This window comes from Chelonia mydas, chromosome 17, assembly GCF_015237465.2.
Source record: "Chelonia mydas isolate rCheMyd1 chromosome 17, rCheMyd1.pri.v2, whole genome shotgun sequence".
NCBI lineage: Eukaryota > Metazoa > Chordata > Testudines > Cheloniidae > Chelonia > Chelonia mydas.
In genome coordinates, this window is record NC_051257.2 from 11,120,815 (window position 1) to 11,139,755 (window position 18,941).

An 18,941-nucleotide genomic window follows, 5' to 3' on the forward strand; every position below is an offset into this window, starting at 1 on the left:
GGCCTCTACAAAAGAACAGGTTAAGATGGATTCAGTCAGCTGCATTAAAGACAGTCAGCCTTAAACAGATGTAGGGCAGGAGTAATGTGATCAAACGTGCTGCTTCATTCCGAACAAGCTGAAAGTGATAGGGAAGCCCTGCTCATAAGACCTATCAGGGAATTACAATAATCAGAAGGATTTGAGTGACTGGTACCAGGTCACTACAGGATAAAAGAAGAGCACAGCCATTATGTGTACCATTATATGTTGAGCTCATTGTAGTCATCTGTAGCAAGTCCACTAGGACGCTGTAAAAGTGAATGCGAGTTTTCAACACCCAATGACAGGGAGCCGAGTCTTGCCTAAGTATGTGGAAATAGTGGCAAAGGCTGCCACAACAACATGACACGGGTACTAATGACCCCATCTAAACTTCACTAGCTCTAGGCTGAACTGGGAAAGGCTGTGGTCTTCTGGCATGTTCCCTGACCAATAAAGACCTAGAGGAAAGGGACTCCGAATAACTAGACGTCACATTACCAACATTAATCAACAATATGAAGAGCATGTAATCCAAAGAAAAAATATTGTCCGAAATTTTTGTCACAAAAAGATGCCTATTGGCTGCGCCCAATGTGGACATTTTTTGAAACTGAGACAGGAAGTTACGATTAACAGTGAAGAATAGATGGATCGAAGTATTGCAGATGGAATTCTCAGGCTCACGGAGAACCAGATTCTAACAGGACTCAGGGCTTTACAGATTGAAACTTCACAGTTAACTGGCTTGGGCGGCAAAGATCATAAGGGTTTACGCAGTTTAAATACCATGGAGTCTAAGGGCATGTCTACACTTACCGGTAGATTGGCACTGCTGCAATCGATGCAGCGAGTGTCAATTTAGTGGGTCTGGAGAAGACACGCTAAATCGATGGGAGAGCACTCCCCCATTGATTTGTGTACTCCACCTCCCCGAGAAGCATAAGGGAAGTCGATGGGAGACACTATTCTGTCGACACAGTGCAGTGTAGCCACCGCAGTAAGTGGATCTAACTACATCAACTTCAGTTACGTTCTTCATGTAACTGAAGTTGCGTAAGTTCAATCGATTTATCGCAGTAGTGTAGACCAGCCCTAAGTGAGATTCAGCAGACTGCACTGTGTCCGTAGACTGTGAACTTCAGACCAACAGAAACTCCTAGACTAGCAAGAAACACAAAGCCAAGCTATTCCTTACATGTCTTGTGGTTGACTCAAACTTGTGACTGACCTGAGAATGTACCTAAACACTTAGGAATGAATCAATTTTTTTTTCAGCTAATAATTCTTCCCTGACATTGGTTCCCACATACTTTAATGCACTTCTGTCCAAAGGATGATTGTTAGTAAGAACCAACTGAGTCACCTGGGAGGTTAGTATTTAACAACTCAAAGGATCTCTTTTTTGATCGTAAAGACAGTACATACCCTGCTTTTGCTCACCCAGTAGATGACTGGTGATTTAGCAGGTCAAGGGCACATCCAGTACACGGGCTTGACAGGTTTGTTGTATCATGTGACGAGATTTGAGGGGAGGGGAAGAGACCTTCATTGAACAGGTTCACATTATGTTCAGTTCATCCAGATTCCCTGTGATTTGTACTTTCATGCTGCACATTTTTACACCCCATATAATTCTGATGAGTTTCAAGGTTCCCTCTGAAATAAACCTGATTTGCTGGCTTTGATAAATGCTCACACGCCCCATGACTTAAAGTCTGGACGGTGGAAGAAGCTATTAAGATGATAGCTCTGATTCTCCTCTCACTTACGACAGCTGTATGCTGTTCTAGCTCTCTTGACTTCAATTGATTTGTTGCAGATTAGCCCTGGTGCAGGTGAAGAGAGGGCGAGACTAACTGGAGAACTGAGAAAGGGTGGCCTAGCGTGTAAGGTGCTAGCTTGGTAGTTGGGAGATACTGGTTTATTTCCCTGCTCCACCGTAGACTTCCTATGTGACCTTCAGCAAGCTACTTAGTGCCTCAGATCCCCATTTTACAGATTGGGAAAACAGAGGGCTGCTGTGAGAATAAATACATTAAAGATTGTAAGGTGGTCAAATACTACAGTAACGGGGACCATAGAAGTACCTAACATAAATAAGTATCTAAGGTTTGCTACCTACGCTCACCAAAGATTTGACTTACTAGCTATTCAAATGCTATGCTTGAGCAGTTGTGCGGTGGACACATCAGCTAAACATATGAGCAAGCCCACATGTTATCAGTATGAAGCCAAGAATGGAGGTGTATACAAATAAAACAGCCACTTTAAGGTGATGTGACATTTTATTGAAAGGAAATCACTGTGTGGAGTTGAAACTTCAGCAGGCATTATAATCACTAAGTATTTCATTATATCTTGGAAGGGATCCATAATGAAATAAAGAGCCAGTAAGTTTACTAGGAGAGGGGGAAAATAGCACACTCTATACATGGAAAGTTTAATTTTTAATTGATAGTAATTTCCAAAGACTTGTTAACAATGCTGTTATTAATATTGTCACTTCATGTACATTTGAATATTCAAATGATGAATATTCAAATGTGCATAATCCAGTGAGCTACAGCAATAAATAATCTCTTGGCTCTCTTTCAATTCGCAATTATAACATCAGCAGGGCACTAGATTAATGGCTGGTACTGGCATCGGCATTAACTAAGTTTATGGATATTTCAACATTAATGTATTTTAATGTAATCATTTGAAGAGCTCATAGTTCAACAAGGCCAGGATTTACAAAGGATCGTAAGGGTAAAATTTTCAAAAGCACCTAAATCCCATTTTCAAAAGTGACTTTAGGGCCAGATTTTCAAAGCTATTTTGGTCCTAAAAGAGTCAGATTTTCAGGGCAAAGAGGGATTTTCAAAGGAAGACTAGGCTATGGGAATTATCAGTTATAAATCAATGGGAGTTAGGCACATAACATACTTAAGTGCTTTTGAAAGTCACACTAGGCACCTAGCTGCATCTAAATACCTTTGAAAATCTGGCCTTTAGAGCCTTTGAAAATTTTACCCTAAGGAAATAAGGCACCCAGGACAAGATCCTCAAAAGGATGGGCCTAAAACCCATATCTGGGCTGGAGCGCCTACTGAGATATGGGCCAAACTCACGTAAGCACCTTTAAAAATCCCAGTCTGAGTTTCCTGAGCAACAGTTTGGCCATTTAGATTGTAAAGACACCTTGGTGTGAAATTACTGTCAACACAATACACCTGGATCATTATTTTAAAAAACAATTTTCTGAGAGGGAAATTTTACCCTGGTGCAGAGAACCAGCAAAAGGTCTGCTTTCCTACTAAGATCATCACAGCATCCGTGATGCTCCTACAGTCTTATTCAAAGGATACAGTCTCCTCAACTTTGGTAGGGCTGGAAAAAAATTTGATTTAAAAGGGGAAGGCAGTGTGTCATGTTGTGTATAGGATGCTAGATGTGGTTCTATTCCCAAAAGGGGGTCAGCAAAATTTTTTGACAAAACTTTTTTTGTTTTTGGTAAAAAAAATATAGATTCATATAGAATATGTATAATGGTTTGTGTCTAAACTCCACCCCCAATAATTCCCCTCTACAAAATCAAAACATTTTGTTCTGACATTGTCAAAACAAAATGTGAGGTATTTTTTTAATTCAAAAATGACTTCGTTTCCAAATTTGTTTTATTGTTTAAAATGTTTTTTTTTGAAGAGCTCAAAATCAAAACAAAACATTCTGTTTGACTCAAAACTATTTTTCCTCCCCAATTTGACAGAAATTTTGAAAATTGTCAGATCCGGGTCAACTCAGCAATGCCCCTCTCACCTCCCCCCCTCCATTTTTGTGGAATTGCCAGGTAACTGAAAAATCAGTTATTCACACAGCTGTAATTTACAGCTTTGCCACTGACTTGCTGCGTAACTTTGGACAAGTCATTCCACCTCTGTTTCCCTCCATCATCCTTAACTTTCTTGTCTATTAGGATTCTAAGCTCTTCCGGGCAGAGAATGTCTCTTCCGGATATTTGTACGACACCTATCACAATGTGGCTCCTAAGTATTACTTCTAATACAAATAATAATAAATGGTGTGTGGCTGTGCAGTAGAAGATATTTCCAGCTAATAATAATGCATATTTCTAGGATACTTTTTAAGAGATCATCTTCATCGGCTTCATCGGAAATTATCGTCCCATTTCATGTTATTCCCCATTTGACAGACGTTATCACTGAAACACCATTGCATTCTAAGGTCATGTGGTCTGAGTGATCATATAAGGTGAGGATTAAGGCAGATATTGATAAGTAGATAAGAGAATTATAGGAGTCTTCAGTGATGGAAATTACTCATAGGGGCTAGAACCAGGTATAATTTACATTAACTTAGATTCTCTTACGCTATCTCTGTGTTTGACATGAACCCATGTTACATTTTCAGCAGCAACTGGTGGAATCAAGCCCCTGAAGTCAAAAGGCCCCACTGAAATATAAAAAATTCTTATTCCAGGTGCATAACTCACATCTCATTAACAGCCTTTTGTGGGTGTTTATTCACAGCTTGCGGATTTTCTAATTGCATGTTTGCAAATTACCAACGTGCAGTTCTTTGAAACTACTGTGGTGTGTGTGCCATTGGAATGTTGGATTTATCTTCTTAGCTCTGAATTCTCCATTTGACTCTGGAGTAACTCCCCCCACCCTGTAGTTTTATTTATTACTCTTCAGAATGGTTTTTTATCAATTCTCATCTTATTTTCCCTTCCTGTCTACAGATCACCTGATACTTGTATCCTCTAATATTTATATTTTAATAGGAATCAAATTCCAGAATCAAATTTCCTCTCATCCTTTATACCTGATGACTCCATGTACCTGAATGACTCCACTGTACGTTATAAAGCCTCTCCATATTTCTTCTGGTGCGGAATTCTTTTCCGTATATCACAGGCTACACGTGGTTTTCATGTAGTCTGTTACTGACATCAAAAAGACAAGATGCTTAATATAGGAGATAGGCTAACTGAAATATTTTGCTTTCAAACGCTAAGTAACGCCAGGTGTATTTCAAAGGTCTCAATAACAGCGATGGGAGAGGAGGTGTGGTTCAATAGCATCGACAGACAGATAGCTCCATAGGTAAGGCTAAAGTTATCTTTCCACTACAGACTGAGTTTTCAATACATCCCTACCTATTTCAGAAAGAAACTCATCTTCCTGACACTTCTCACATCTCATTTCATTCCAGGGTAGAGTTTTTCAGGGAAGTTTTTTAACAATCCAAAAAGGGGTTTTCCAAGTCATGGTATTTGTGGAAATATACTTTCCCTTCACTCTGAACATTTTTCCTAACTCATTTTGTTGGCTTGTCATAGGCCATATCTTGACCAATTGCTGCAGCTGCTCTGAGCTGGTCTCCTGGCCCAAAGCCGCTACAGAGCTAGCTTACCTGGCTAAGGGGAATCCCAGGGAGCAATAAGGGCCAGTATGGCCAACATTATTCCCCTAAATAGGTGGGCTAGCTATAGAAAGAAGGTGGAGTGTTGTTGCACTTTGTGAGTGTTACTGTGGCTTCTGGCTGGTGGGGGCTGTTACAGCCAGGTGCAAGTTAGATGCTGCCATAACTTGCGCTGGGGCTTAACTTGGCCCTGGCCTGGCCCCAGGAGGGATGCAGGATAGGCTGCATGGAAGAGGATATAGGGTACTGGGAACATAGACGGGGCAGGGGACAGAAGATGTGGAGGTGTGATGAGGACTCAAGACAGGATGACATAGAAAGGTGGATCGGGGATGGTGACCAGGATGGATGGAGGGCTCTGTTGCCATGGGTGATGGACAGAAGGAACTACAGAAGGGAGTAAATGAGTGTGCAAGGGTCTAGGAAAAACATCAGGATCTTATATTTTAAAATAATGTATGTATATAAGTTTTCTTTTCTCTTACATTTCCCTCCCCTGTCCACTCCCCACATACCCTACCAGATATAACTCCCACCAGCATTCACAACTATCTCCTTGCCTTTCTGTGGTGAGCCCCATCCTTACTTTGCCCCATCTCACGCAACCTTAACTTTGCCCCCTAGTAACAAAAGATTTCTTAGAGGAGTTGAATGTCAACACGACTAGTCTATGTATCAGCCCAGGCTACCAAACATAGTGCTACTACCTGAGCAAACAGCAAAGTGCCACGTGTAACTAAGGACCTTGAATTTGCAGTTGAATGTTCCAGAACGTAAGATTATCTCTAACTATTGTGCTATTTCATGTACTTTAGGCACTTACGTTGGATGCTTCAGTGATGATTCCAGGGAGAAGACATTGAAGGGAGCTGTGTTTTATGACTTAAGAAAAATGACAGTATCTCATTGTCAAGAAGCTTGTGCTGAGAGGTAAAGAGAGATTTTTCACTGCACTTTCAACTGTTCTCCGATAACAAAGGGAATTTAGAATTGAGTTCACAAGGGGGAAGCACGTGCATATATTAAAGAGGAGATAAACCGTTTTGAAAACGTTGTTTACCTCATGCCTCCAAACATAAGGTTGCTTGGCAACACTGCAAGAAGGGGACTCTTTCACCTCTGCCTAACCACAGAAGGAAAGCCATTTTGGGGTCAGTGTCCTTCCCCAGAATTACTGCTTGGATACATGGGAAATGAATGGAGAGTGCAGGAAATGTTAGCTGGCCCAATTTGTGGTCTAAACTGTAACGTGACCTACATACTTGTGCATGGGGAATAAGAGGGGGGTAAGAACCTTGGGTCTGGGTGCAAAGCTACTCCCCTGCTTACCTCAACTCTGGAGCAGGGGGTCAGAATGTTGGCTCTGCCCCCAGGCTCACTGGCCAGATTAGCTGAGCCAGCATGTGGGTCGGCAGTAAGAATTTATGGCAGGTATAGGCCTGCACTTCTCCACCAGCCTCTCTGCTCCCAGGGGCAAGAGGAAGCAGCAAAAGAATGGAGACTCAGAGGTGTGTCTCAGGCACATTGCTTCCTAAGATGCATCATCCCAGGAGTACCCTTATGTGCTACCCATTGTTCAGGGCAATGCCTACAGTCACTGTGTAATCATGAGGGACTTGCTTTTGGGATATGCTAATTCCTCTAGCTGTAGGGCTTCCAGTTGTGGGGCCTCACAGAGCCCCCTTATGGAAACTGGTGAGACACTTCCTGATTCAGGGGGACAGCTTGGAGTATTGGAATGGTTGATCTTGCTCAGGATTTAACTTGGTGCACAGGGGAATTATACGCCAGAGCAGGTGCTCACATTGGACTCAGGAAGCAAGGAAAATAAACCCCGCGTCCTCCGCAGACAGGCTTGTTCACCTGTACTCATGTCTCCACCTGGAGCCAATGTAAACCGCAGGCAATCAGCACTTCTACAAATCAGGCCATTTATTTAAATATTGATCTAGAGATATAGCAACCAACTTTTGGTGACCAAGATTGAAAACCTTTCCTTTACGCTTCCTAAGCTACATTTGTAAAAATGCACAATAACAGACATGCCAAAAACAATCTAAATAGATAAGGCAGACAAAGAGTGAGAGAAAGGGATGGTTATTATCCCCATTTTACAGATGGAGAATTGAGGCACAGGGAGATTAAGTGACTTGCCCGAAGTCCTAGAGACAATGTGTAGAAGAGTTGGGAACTGAACCCAGATCCCCTGAGTCCCAGTCCAGTGCCTCAACCACAAAACCACCCTTCTTCAAAGCTTATTTAGTATTAACTTTTAGTAATGATGATTGCAATTACATGTATTAAATGACATCAGGTTACATTCAGACTGGAGAGAAGCTGAAGAGGCAGATACAATAAATAATACTGCAAGTAATAATACAGCTCTGCTTGAACAGCAAAAGGGAATTAGCCATTAACTCTTACATTTCTTTTTGGTGCGGTAAGTGGGAATCCCTTTACAAGCAGATTCTTGTTTATTGATTCTTGTTTGAAATATATTTAAGAATAATGAGCCAGACCCTAAGCCGATGTTAATCAGCATAGCTCCAGATCTCACCTTGTGTTCTCACAGCTGTGTGTGTGTGTGTGTGTGTGTCTCTGTCTGTCTTAGTGTGGATAAGAAACTCTGAATGTGAGAGGTTTCAGAGTAGCAGCCGAGTTAGTCTGTATTCGCAAAAAGAAAAGGAGGACTTGTGGCACCTTAGAGACTAACCAATTTATTTGAGCATAAGCTTTCGTGAGCTACAGCTCACTTCATCGGATGCATCCAGTGGAATGTGAGAGAGAGTTAGACAGACTTCACCTTAAGAGACGAAGGCTTTCTATTTGTATGGCATCATTTTGTACTGCCAGTTAAACTACATCCCTTCAAATTTTAAATTCCATACACCAAGCCATATGTTTGAATTTTTAGACACCTCCCTAATCAAAGCGGATTGCCCTTTCATACTTATTTTTGAGTTTTCTTATTTTATATAGCAACTGTTCACTGAAGCACACTTTTACACCTTGAAAGAGACAGCAAGCCTTTAATCTAAAATTGAAGTAATAGCCAGTTCTTTGTTTTGACCATTTGAAAGTTCCTTGACTGGATCAAAAGTGGCTCCTTTTAAAGGCTAGTCAAGATAGCTTCAGCAGTGGAGTTTTCTCCTGTGCTGCTCTAAACGGTCAAATACTTTACAAAAAGTCGCTGAAATATTTTGGCTCGACCAAGACCCATCTCCCCTGGAGCTGCGATGCCGTCACATCGGGCATTCTAAACTGGCCCAGACCTGAGCAGTGCTCGGATGAGAAACCTCCAGCAAACATGGACGTGTCAAGAAATGGTGCTCTGGTTCAGTAGGAGACACTCCTGAACCAATGCCCAGCATAGTCTTAAGGGCACTGTGCTGCTGGGGTGTCATTTGGCTAAGGCATGAAAATGAAGTCCTGGGAAAATATCACTATTCATATTTCCGTAGCACTTCTTTCAAAAGCAGGAGTATTAAAAACCTGAGTGCACTGGCCAAACTGCCTTGGAGACCTTTGTATTCTGCCTAACAAAATTCCCTGTTTACTTTCAACTGGATGTGTTATTCTGCACTTCTTGCCTATCACTGTTGTGCCGTGCTGTTATTCACTTTTTAACAGTTGCTGCCTTGCTCCCCAGAGTTGTCTGCATTTCTTGGTGGGGGTGGGGGGCATTGTGCATAGTTTGTATATACAAGTTTCCCAAGTTTGCCAACTGTGCAGAGGAACTTTGGAATACAAAGGGTCTAGCTGTATTCAAGGTATTGTTCTCTTCCTACAGGGCTTATACCTATGCTGGCTTGGAGTATGGTGCAGAATGTTACTGTGGGAACAAGCTCCCCATAATGATTGCAAAGCAGGAAGAGTGCAACAATGAATGTAAAGGAGAGAAAGGTTCCATCTGTGGCGGGGTGAACAGGCTGTCTGTCTACAGGGTGGAGGAACTACGGGCAGGGGCCAAACGACGTAAGTAACATAGCGCTATTTGATGAGTATTTTCTCCCAACAGGGACAGGGCATTCAGCATGCTGTCCTGAGTGATGTTCATCCCGCAAACAGGGCGCACCAGACATCAGTGGGAGGCCCGGGGGGGTGGGGGGAGAATTATCATTCCACCCTCCCATCCTGCTCCAGAGAATCCTTCACTGGGGTTTTAAACATGGCAAATGACAGAAGCATCTTTGCAATGTCAGCTAAGGGCATGAGCCCATATCTTCAAAGTTACTTAGGCAACTAATTCCCATTGATTTCAATAAGAGTGAGGTGCCTAAGACTTTGAGAAGCTGGGCCATGATGTCCACTTATGGCTGGTGCCAGTATCTGGCTCAGCTAGGATGGTCGTTCAACTGGTTATTTAGGAGGAGCGTGAAGCATCTGACTCAGTTGCATCAGAGTTGCTACACAAAGAGTTTGCGTAACCATGGGAACCAGTAAAATATAGACCATTACGACTGTCACTTCAGCAAGAGTTCATCTGCAAAAAAAAACAGTCTTGCATTCATTATCACAGGGCAAAATGCAGGTGTATTAGAAATTTAGGAAACCTTATATTTCTTCTGCCATTCGCTTAAGAGAATGCATATACCATTCTCACCCCAAACTGTCTCTTAAACAAAATCAATACATTTCTGTTTCCAGTGGTAGAGGAATATGCCTCTGTCTCTTCTAGATAAGAGCTGGTAATGATATGACGCAAAGATTTGCTAGTTCCTAAAGAACACCTATTCCCCTAATAGCTGGAGTTTGTGGGGAGTTTTGCCTAATTTTGAGTCAATTCTTGTTTGCCGTTCAATTAGGATTTATCATGGGAGATAAAACAGATAGACCTTCAGACCAACACAAACCACATACACGTCTAAGCAGCTGAACAGTCTTTACTTCTACAAACCTTCTGATTCCTTAATGCTGCTATTTGCTGGGAACAAAACAACAAAGACCTTAGGTTGCATCAGCATATATGGTGAAAGAGGAGTCAAGATTTGTACAATAATGTACACTGCTACACATTAATTATAAAACACAGGTACACAGACCTAAATTGCTCATGTCAGGCTGACAGGCACATTGGCAAGTTTCCCAGGATTTGCATCACTGTTTAATTCTGAAGGAGGTGTGTGTGTGTGTGTAAGAGCCAGACTGTGATGCCTTTGCTCACCTTGAGTAAGATTTTACTCTGTGAATGGTCCCACTGACATCAGCAAGACTACTGGCCAAGTAAGATATTAATTAAGGTAAATAAGGACAGCAGAATCTAGCCCTGGAAGCTCTGTGGAGTGAAGTGATCTACGGAATACAGTCCACAAAGCAGATACAGGGTATGCTTCTGCCCCCTTTCCCACTCTTTTGCCTCTAACCTGGCCCAAAGGGTCAGTGATAGAGCAGGTCCAAACGTTTCCAGTGGAACAGTGTTCTGATCGGATAATGCTGGTTTGACAGAATCAAAACATAGGAGTGTGTCGACTGTATCTAAACTTTCCATGGAAACCAGGCAGGCTGGCAGGCCAGCCTCCTTAGTTTCTCATCAGCCTGCAACTCAGCCCACGAGGTGGTGGACAGCTGCAATGCCAGAGTTCCCAGACTCCCCAGCAGCCAACCTGATGGAGTTTCTGTATTCCTAGCCTCCGTGGGCCACGCAGCAGCTCAGCTGGTGGGTTGCCTGAGCTCCAAAGGTATGTCTACCCTGCACACTAAGCCGGGGTCTGTGAGACCTGAGCCTATGGACTCTGTGTTTCCAAGCTTGCGCTTGAGCATCCACACCATATTGTAAACTTGGGTTTAAAATTGCTGGATCTGGGTCTTGCAGCCATGCTTATGTGTCCATAGTGCTCTGCGCACACCTTCTGACCACTTGCACTGTAGCCACACTGCAGAATGACTGGGCTTGGACCTGAGTCATAGCAGGACTTGATCCTCCTCCCTCGCAAGATCCCAGGACCTGGGTCTTCAGTGCTCGCTGACCCAAGTAAGACTGATTTGTGTGTGAACGGAAGGGGGATTTGGGGTCAAAGCTGAGTCAGAGCCTGGGCTTAATGCGTAGTGTAGACATACCCCAAGGCTCTCTAGGTTGCCCGGCTCCCAAGCAGCACAACTGGCTGCCAGGGCACCAGTGTGCCAGCCTGGACGCTTTCAAAAAAATTCCATTTTGGTTCATACCACTGAAAATTTCACATTTCCAACATTTCGTTCTGATTCAGAATTTAAAAGAATTATGCAAATGTGAATTTGTCCCCTGGGTGGAAGTCAGTCTTTATCAAGAGAAATATTTTCACCAACATGGTCAAACCAAGGTATCTAAACTTAGATGCTTAAAACTCAAAGGAAAATAATAAACTAGTTACTGATTAATTGCAAGACTGATCCATCCACCATTGACAAAGGCAGCAGGAAAGTTGGTCTGTTCCTTCTTTCGGTAAAAAAATACATTACTGGAATCCACTTCTTTTCAATGTTGACTTTGCTTTCTGATGGCCAGCTGGGGATCACTTCAGTGGCATATTTATCAGCATTTATAAGTAGTCGGTGCCAGTGAAATTCACTTCTTTGCAGAGGTCTATGCATCCCTTAAGGCCTCAGAATAGGGCTAGTGTGATTTAAGGGATACAAAGGCCATCTGCTGGCCCTCTGCACTTAGATGAATATTATATAGTTTAAGTAATATCATATGCCCCTTATGCTGGAGGAATTCTTATCTGTGAAGTTAGAACCATATCCTGGCCTTTTTGTGCCATTCAGAAAGGAGAAGCTCTGTCCTGCAGTGTAGCTGCAATCCAAGAAGTGATCATGGCTCCTGTTTTTGGGGGGGTGTTTGGTGCAAATGGAGGCACTAGCATGATGCTCTGGCTACGCAGAGAATAGAATGTAGAGCCTAAGCCGGGATGCTGGATGGCATGGGCCACGGCTCTGAAGCGGCACTGAACAGTTTCTTTTGGGTGCTTGACTGGCTGGTTCTTGCTCACATGCTCAGGGTCTAATTGATCGCCACTTCACTAGATCACTTCATTCTGCAGAGCTTGCAGGGCTATATTCTGCTGTCCTTATTTACCTTGATTAGTATCTTACTTGCCCAGTAGTCTTGCAGACTTCAATGTTCAAAGAGTAAGGTATTACTCAAGGTGTGCAAGGGGATCAGGGAAGAATCTGAGGGGTCACAAAGGAATTCCCCCCACCCCGGTCATATTGGCAGCGATCTTGGGGGAAGTTTGCCTTCCTCTGCAGTAGGGGTATGGGTCACTTGCCAGGATTTTCCGGGTATCTCTCACTTAATCATTTCCCTGTCAAATACTGACGCAGCTCAGTCCCTTCTATTCTCTGCCTGCGGTACCTAATAGTTTAGTGTTCTGCGGGCTGCAATGTTCTGGTCTCATTTTAGTTGCTGGGATTAGTGTGCGGGGTGGTGCTGGTGGCCTGCGATATGCAGGAGATCATGATCTAGTGGTCCCTTCTGGCCTTAAACTCTGGGACTCTAAATGACAAGCTGGGTCTCAGAATTCATTAATCATTCAAAAGCATGAGCACAAACAAGTGAGGCTCTCTGTGGTTTGGAATCACCACTCTTTTTCCCACTCACTTTGTTTGGGGGAAGGCTTTCGGAACAATAGGGGAGTGTGACTGCCTTTTGCACGGATCTTATATAAAAAGAGAGTACATATCAGGCTGGGGGGGGGCGGGAGGGCGCTTGAGAGGGCTTCCACCCATCCCTTGTGTTCCTTTGCAAGACCTCCTGGGATCAGGTAGTGCAACAACTGCCATCTTGACTGAGTCAGGGCCCTCCAGAGCAAAAAGCAGCAGTCTTCTACAGCTTTAAAGCTCTATACCTCGAGCTGAGAGCTGTAACAGACTCCCGTCCTCTGTAGATTGAGCACAGTGGGGGGTGCATAACACACACACGGAACCAGTGGTAAACAACAGCCCCGGCTGGAGCAATGTACCTTGGCTCTGTTACCAGTGTGCAGCTACAGCTAAACACAATAGAGCCCATCATTTCCCTAGGGGCAGAATTTGGCCATCTATTTATAGATTTCTCCCTTGCAAATCAGGAAGACTAAGACAGAGCAATGCAATATGTTTAAAATATTATCTGTTGGCTGTGTACAGAGCCCGCTGCTCTCTGGTCCCTTGAGAATGTAGGTGGAGGCTGCTGGAGCTCTGGTCCAGATCAGATCCGATAGGATTCTCCATATGTTCATAAAACTTTTGTTTCATGAATCAAGTATTAATGTGGGAAGCAATAAGTCTTTCAGGAGCGTCATGGGCAGCAGGGAATCTTCTATGCTTTTCTTTTTCTTTTTTTTTTTTTGGTGCTGGGCTCTTTGTAACAGTCTGATCCTAGGGAGAGTTCTTTCTCCCCCTGCTTGTTATTTGGCTTGCACGTTTCTTGAGTAGCCCCACGGATAGGACAAGGCCTTCCTGCAATGTAGCTGGTATTATAGCTTCTATTAAAGTTACAGGTTTCAGAGTAGCAGCCGTGTTAGTCTGTATCTGCAAAAAGAACATACACACCAGCTTGCTGGCTCAGCTAAGGATGCACATCTCACTTGAATGTAACGGCACTGAGATTAATTTATCATATAAGAAGAATATGTTTAGTAACAGATTTAAGTGATAATAGAAAGAGATAATAAAACAAAGGTACAGTCACACTTCCTCATGACTAAAACTTAACTCAACAGGCTACAATCCTTGACTCAGACAAGTTTTTTCCTACAGCAACCTTTCCATGTCACCACCCCATAGGGCTGGGTATCCACCATTCATACAATGCAAAGAGCACTGGTCTTTTTGTTCCCTCAGTAATGGATAACAAAAGGGTTCTTTCCTCTTCTTATTATTATACTGTGTACCTTTGAGATGTATTCTTTTGAGGCATATCTCCAGATAAAGTTCTTCTCCCTTGCTGTTAGTGCTAGTAAGAACATAAGAACATGTGACACCGATTTTTAAAAAAGGCTCCAGAGGCGATCCTGGCAATTACAAGCCGGTACGCCTAACTTCAGTACCAGGCAGATTGGTTCAAACTATAGTAAAGAACAGAATGATCAGATACATAGATTAACATGATTTGTTGGGGAAGAGTCAGCACAGCTTTTGTAAAGGGAAATCCTGCCTCAACAATCTGTTGGGATATTTTGAGCGTGTCAAACACGTGGGCAAGGGCAGTCCGGGTGATAGAGTGTACTTGGACTTTAAGAAAGCCTTTGACAAGACTCTCACCAAAGGCTCTTACACAAAGTAAGCTGTCATGAGAAGAGGGAAGGTCCTCTCGTGGAACAGTAACGGGTTAAATGATAGGAAACAAACGATAGGGAGGGCAAAGGCAGAATAGGAGCCACATCACAATCTCTATGCCACCAGAAGATCCCTTGTCCTGAGGTGATCCTCCCATGGTCGGCTTTGTTGGCGTGAGACCCATAATCCATCAATGATGTAGGGGAAGGTAGTCATACCACAATCCAGAATCGAGGCCAAAGTCTTTCCACCAGAAATGATCCAATGGCCTAATTCAGGCCTTCTCTATTCATGCCCGCAGGTTTTATCCTACATATACTGGGGTAAGGTCTGACAGCACTACTATTTATAGGGAACTGTACAGTGTAATTGAGCAAAAGTCAGACCGCAAGCACAAGTAACCTTTATTTTGGGGTCTGAAGCAGAGCTGCAATTCACAGAATAGCCCAATCGCCCCTTCCAGCATTTGCGAGGCAATTATCAACCGGAGTCACCCTTCCCCAGACAGGGGTACTCGAGTGGAAGGAATTTATACCTCAGCCGGTGTGAATCATTACTGATCTAGACCTGCTAAGGATCAGGACTATAATGTATTACACCTCTGATTCAAGGAAACATTTGGAGCCAGATCTCAGAGCAGATCTTGGTTGCTATTCACCAGCTGAAGATCTGGCCCCTAACAGATTTGAATAGAGTGGAGAAAAAGAGCAAGTGAGAGAGTTTCAGTTTTGATCGACTAATTCCCCTTCAGTGCCACCTTCCAGCTATGATGTCACCAAAGGTCGGGGACTTGTTGCGGGGTGGAAGTTAGTGCAGGACTGGGGAACTATTCTTGGTTAGGGGTTCTGTTTGGGGCCATGCAAAAAGAGCTAGAATATCAGAGGCCTGATGGAGATAGAGGAGAGGATTGGTGGTGGGGCATGGAAGAGAAGGATGGGATGGGGATGGGGGAGCTTCTGGTTGGTTCAGATGGTGGAAAGGAGGAGGATAGGAAGAAGGAAAAGGGAAGAGTGAGAAGAGACATCAAAATGTGTGGCACAAATCAGATAAGTTTCAGATCAGCAATGTGAACATTCTGATCGTCCTCATCTAAACTAGTAAGACTTAATAGGTTTGCCCAGTTCTAGCCTTATAACATACAGGCACGTAGGATGGCTGTTCTTTATAATCAGCTGGTCTGATGCACATTGGCATGTTCTCGTAGTGGGACAGCTCTGGGGGCAACCACCATGTCATCTCGTTTGTACAGTGCTTAGCACAATGAGGCCTCTGCCTGCTCTTCTAATACACCTAGTAAATTATTATACCACTGCAGTAGATGGAGAAATAGTTCATCTTGATCTAGTACTTTGAATTGGATTGGTGGGGGTGGGGGAGGGAAATCAGAATGGAATTTCAGCAGTTCCTGTCTTTACCTCCGTCATTCTCTAATCTCTGTCTTTCTTTCTCTGATGTTCTCCCTATATCTTTGCCATCTCCCTCCTACCTCCCACCCCTTCCACCCCGCATTTATCGATGTATGATTCTCAGCAGTGCCATGCTATACGGGACTGAAAGCGGACAATGTGACAGGGATGGTGTGTTCAGATCACATGATAAGATCATCATCCACTGAGCACTGGTATCCTATCTAACCAAGCAGAGCACATCAAAAGCCATGGCACACAGATGCAGCTTCCTTACTGGAATAAAATAAATTACTTCTAGGAAACATTAGTCCCAACTCCTCTCAGATAGCAAAACTGTTGGGGGTGGGGTAAATTGTCAAAGCTATGGGGCAGAGTTACATGGCCCAAATTATGATGAATTGCTTGGAAAATATTCACTTTTGTCTTGGGACAAATGGGGTGCTTATGAAATTGAAGTGAAGATGTGACCTGGATGAGGGAAGATGCATGTATATGTATAGAGAGATCTAGCAAGGGATATGGACTTGATTTGTCTTCAAATGCAGCAAAGAGAACACAGGTTGCTGTTGGAGAATTAAAGACCCATGCTGGACCTGCACCTCTTCTCTTGCTGGTGTAGATAAGCAGTAACGTCACTGAACTCTAATATTAGACCCTGCACAAATGCGCACGAGATCAAAATCTACCATAAGGGTACATTCATCTGTGCAGGAGCCAGACGGTCTCAGGGGCTGATTCACGGCTGTGGCATGAACTCCCTCAGAAACTGAGGGCCATCACAAATCTACCCACCTTCCCCCCCCCCAAGTGCAAAGTGTATTTCTTCAACCCATCTCCTCTCGTATAAACACAGAAGTGTGGACATTTAAAAATAAACACTAAAGCTCCACCGCACATGCAGTTCTCCTGGGGCGAGGATGAGAGAGAGAATGAACCACATGCCAGACCTTGCTCATGTCACTTAGTGCTCTGATGGGAGGGGCTCATCTACGCCAGTGTTCTGAAAACCGGCCTGTTTTACTCCTTGTTTCCTTATTCCTATATCTTGGACTCCACTTTTTTTTTGGCACACTGAGCTCATTTTGTTCCCCCCTGAAATAAAAACAAAGAAACAAAAAGATACTTTTTGCCTGAGAATTTCATAGATGGCCAGTACCCTTTGAACATGCCATTTTCCCATTCATTTCTCCCAGTAGTTGGGCATCCAAATCCTGGAAGTCACTTTGAAAATCTCAGCATTAAAAAAATAATCATTCAGTTCTGCAAACGAAGTGGTTACCATGGCAAGGTCAGCATTTGGCACCAGATACTGCAGAGTGGTATCTGGGCTGGCATAATGTTTTCTCGTATTTAAAATAGGGAGATGGCTCAGTGGTACATGATGCTTTTAAATGGTGATCACTAGATGTGGATCATCAAGCTGTTGAGATGCCAACACAACAGTTTAGCTTATCAAAAAGAAGATCAAGAGGTGACTTGATTATGGTGTAAAGCTACCAAGGAGAAATAAGCTCCTGGTGAGATAATACTGGGTACTAAAGGGCTGTTTAATCTAATGGAGAAAGACATATCAAGAACAAAAGGCTGGAAGTTAAAGCCAGACAAATTCACATTGGAAATAAGGAACACATTTTAAACAGTTAGAGTGATTATCGCCTGAAGTGATAGATTCAAATCAAGACTGAATGCTTATGGAAGAGATGCTTTAGTCCGACAAGTTATTGGGCTCAATACAGGGTAACTGGGTGAAATTCTTTGGCCTGTGCTATACAGGAGGTCAGATTACATGGTTGAATGTTCCCTTCTGGCCTTAAAAATCTATGATTTTATGCACAAAAGATTTTATGAGAGTGAAATGATACCAGCAGTGTGGCTTCTTCAGATCCCTACTGGGAAACAAACACATCACCTTAAAAATCGCATCTCAGTGATTACATCTCTGATTTCTTCCTCCCACTGAGAAATGTAAAATTTTAGGGTCCAGATTCTATTTGCATATACTCCTTTGTCACTGAGGAGCAATTCCATGGAAACCTGTGGATTTACTCTGAATTCACATTGGTGTAACTGGTTTCAGAGTAGCAGCCGTGTTAGTCTGTATTCGCAAAAAGAAAAGGAGGACTCGTGGCACCTTAGAGACTAACAAATTTATTTGAGCATAAGTTTTCGTGAGCTACAGCTCACTTCATCAGATGCATTCACTGTAAAATTGAAATCTAGGCCATGTTGCCAGACAGTCATATGCATGTAATCTCTTCAAGGCCCCAAACTACATCTCCTATTAGTTCAGTCCAATATTAACTATATTTGCCCATTTACCATGATTTTTGTTTTTGCTTTTTTGGTAGATGCACTATTGCCTAGTTGATAGAGCACTGGACAAGGACTCAGCAGACCCGAGTTCTATTCGCAGGTCTGTCACTGGCTTGCTGAGTGAGCTTGGGCAAGTTGCTTCACTTTTCTGTGCCTCAGTTTTCCCATCAGTAAAATGGGAAGAATGATATTTGCCTCCTTTGTAAAGTGCTTTGAGATCTAGGGTTAAAAGTGACGTAAAAAGTAGGTACTGTTGTTATGTGACTGGGTTAGTAAAATATCATTACTTTCTGTATCATCATCATTCACCTTCTCAAAGAGTAGGAAAGCCAATTGCATGACTAGGCTAGTATATTTCCAGGCCAACTTTGCAAAGGGACATTTGTCCCTGTATGGTAAGTGGGATGGAACACTACACTCTAAGTACTAGAAAGACTCAGGGCCAGATTCTGATCTCAGTTACTCAGCTGTAAATCTGGAGTAACTTTACTGACCTCTTTAGTTACTGAGCATTTACACTGGTGCAATGGA

General features: G+C 43.1%; 1 protein-coding gene across 2 annotated transcripts in view; it reads left to right on the top strand.

Annotated features, from left to right (window-relative positions):
* Window positions 1–18,941, top strand: part of WSCD1 (WSC domain containing 1) — a 57,784-nt gene that overhangs the window by 16,412 nt on the left and 22,431 nt on the right. For both annotated transcript variants that reach the window (XM_007054184.4, XM_043531238.1), the window contains 2 exons: window positions 6,270–6,384; window positions 9,245–9,429. In XM_007054184.4, coding sequence (XP_007054246.1) covers window positions 6,270–6,384; window positions 9,245–9,429 — 300 coding nt within the window. The remainder of the gene's footprint in view (window positions 1–6,269; window positions 6,385–9,244; window positions 9,430–18,941) is intronic.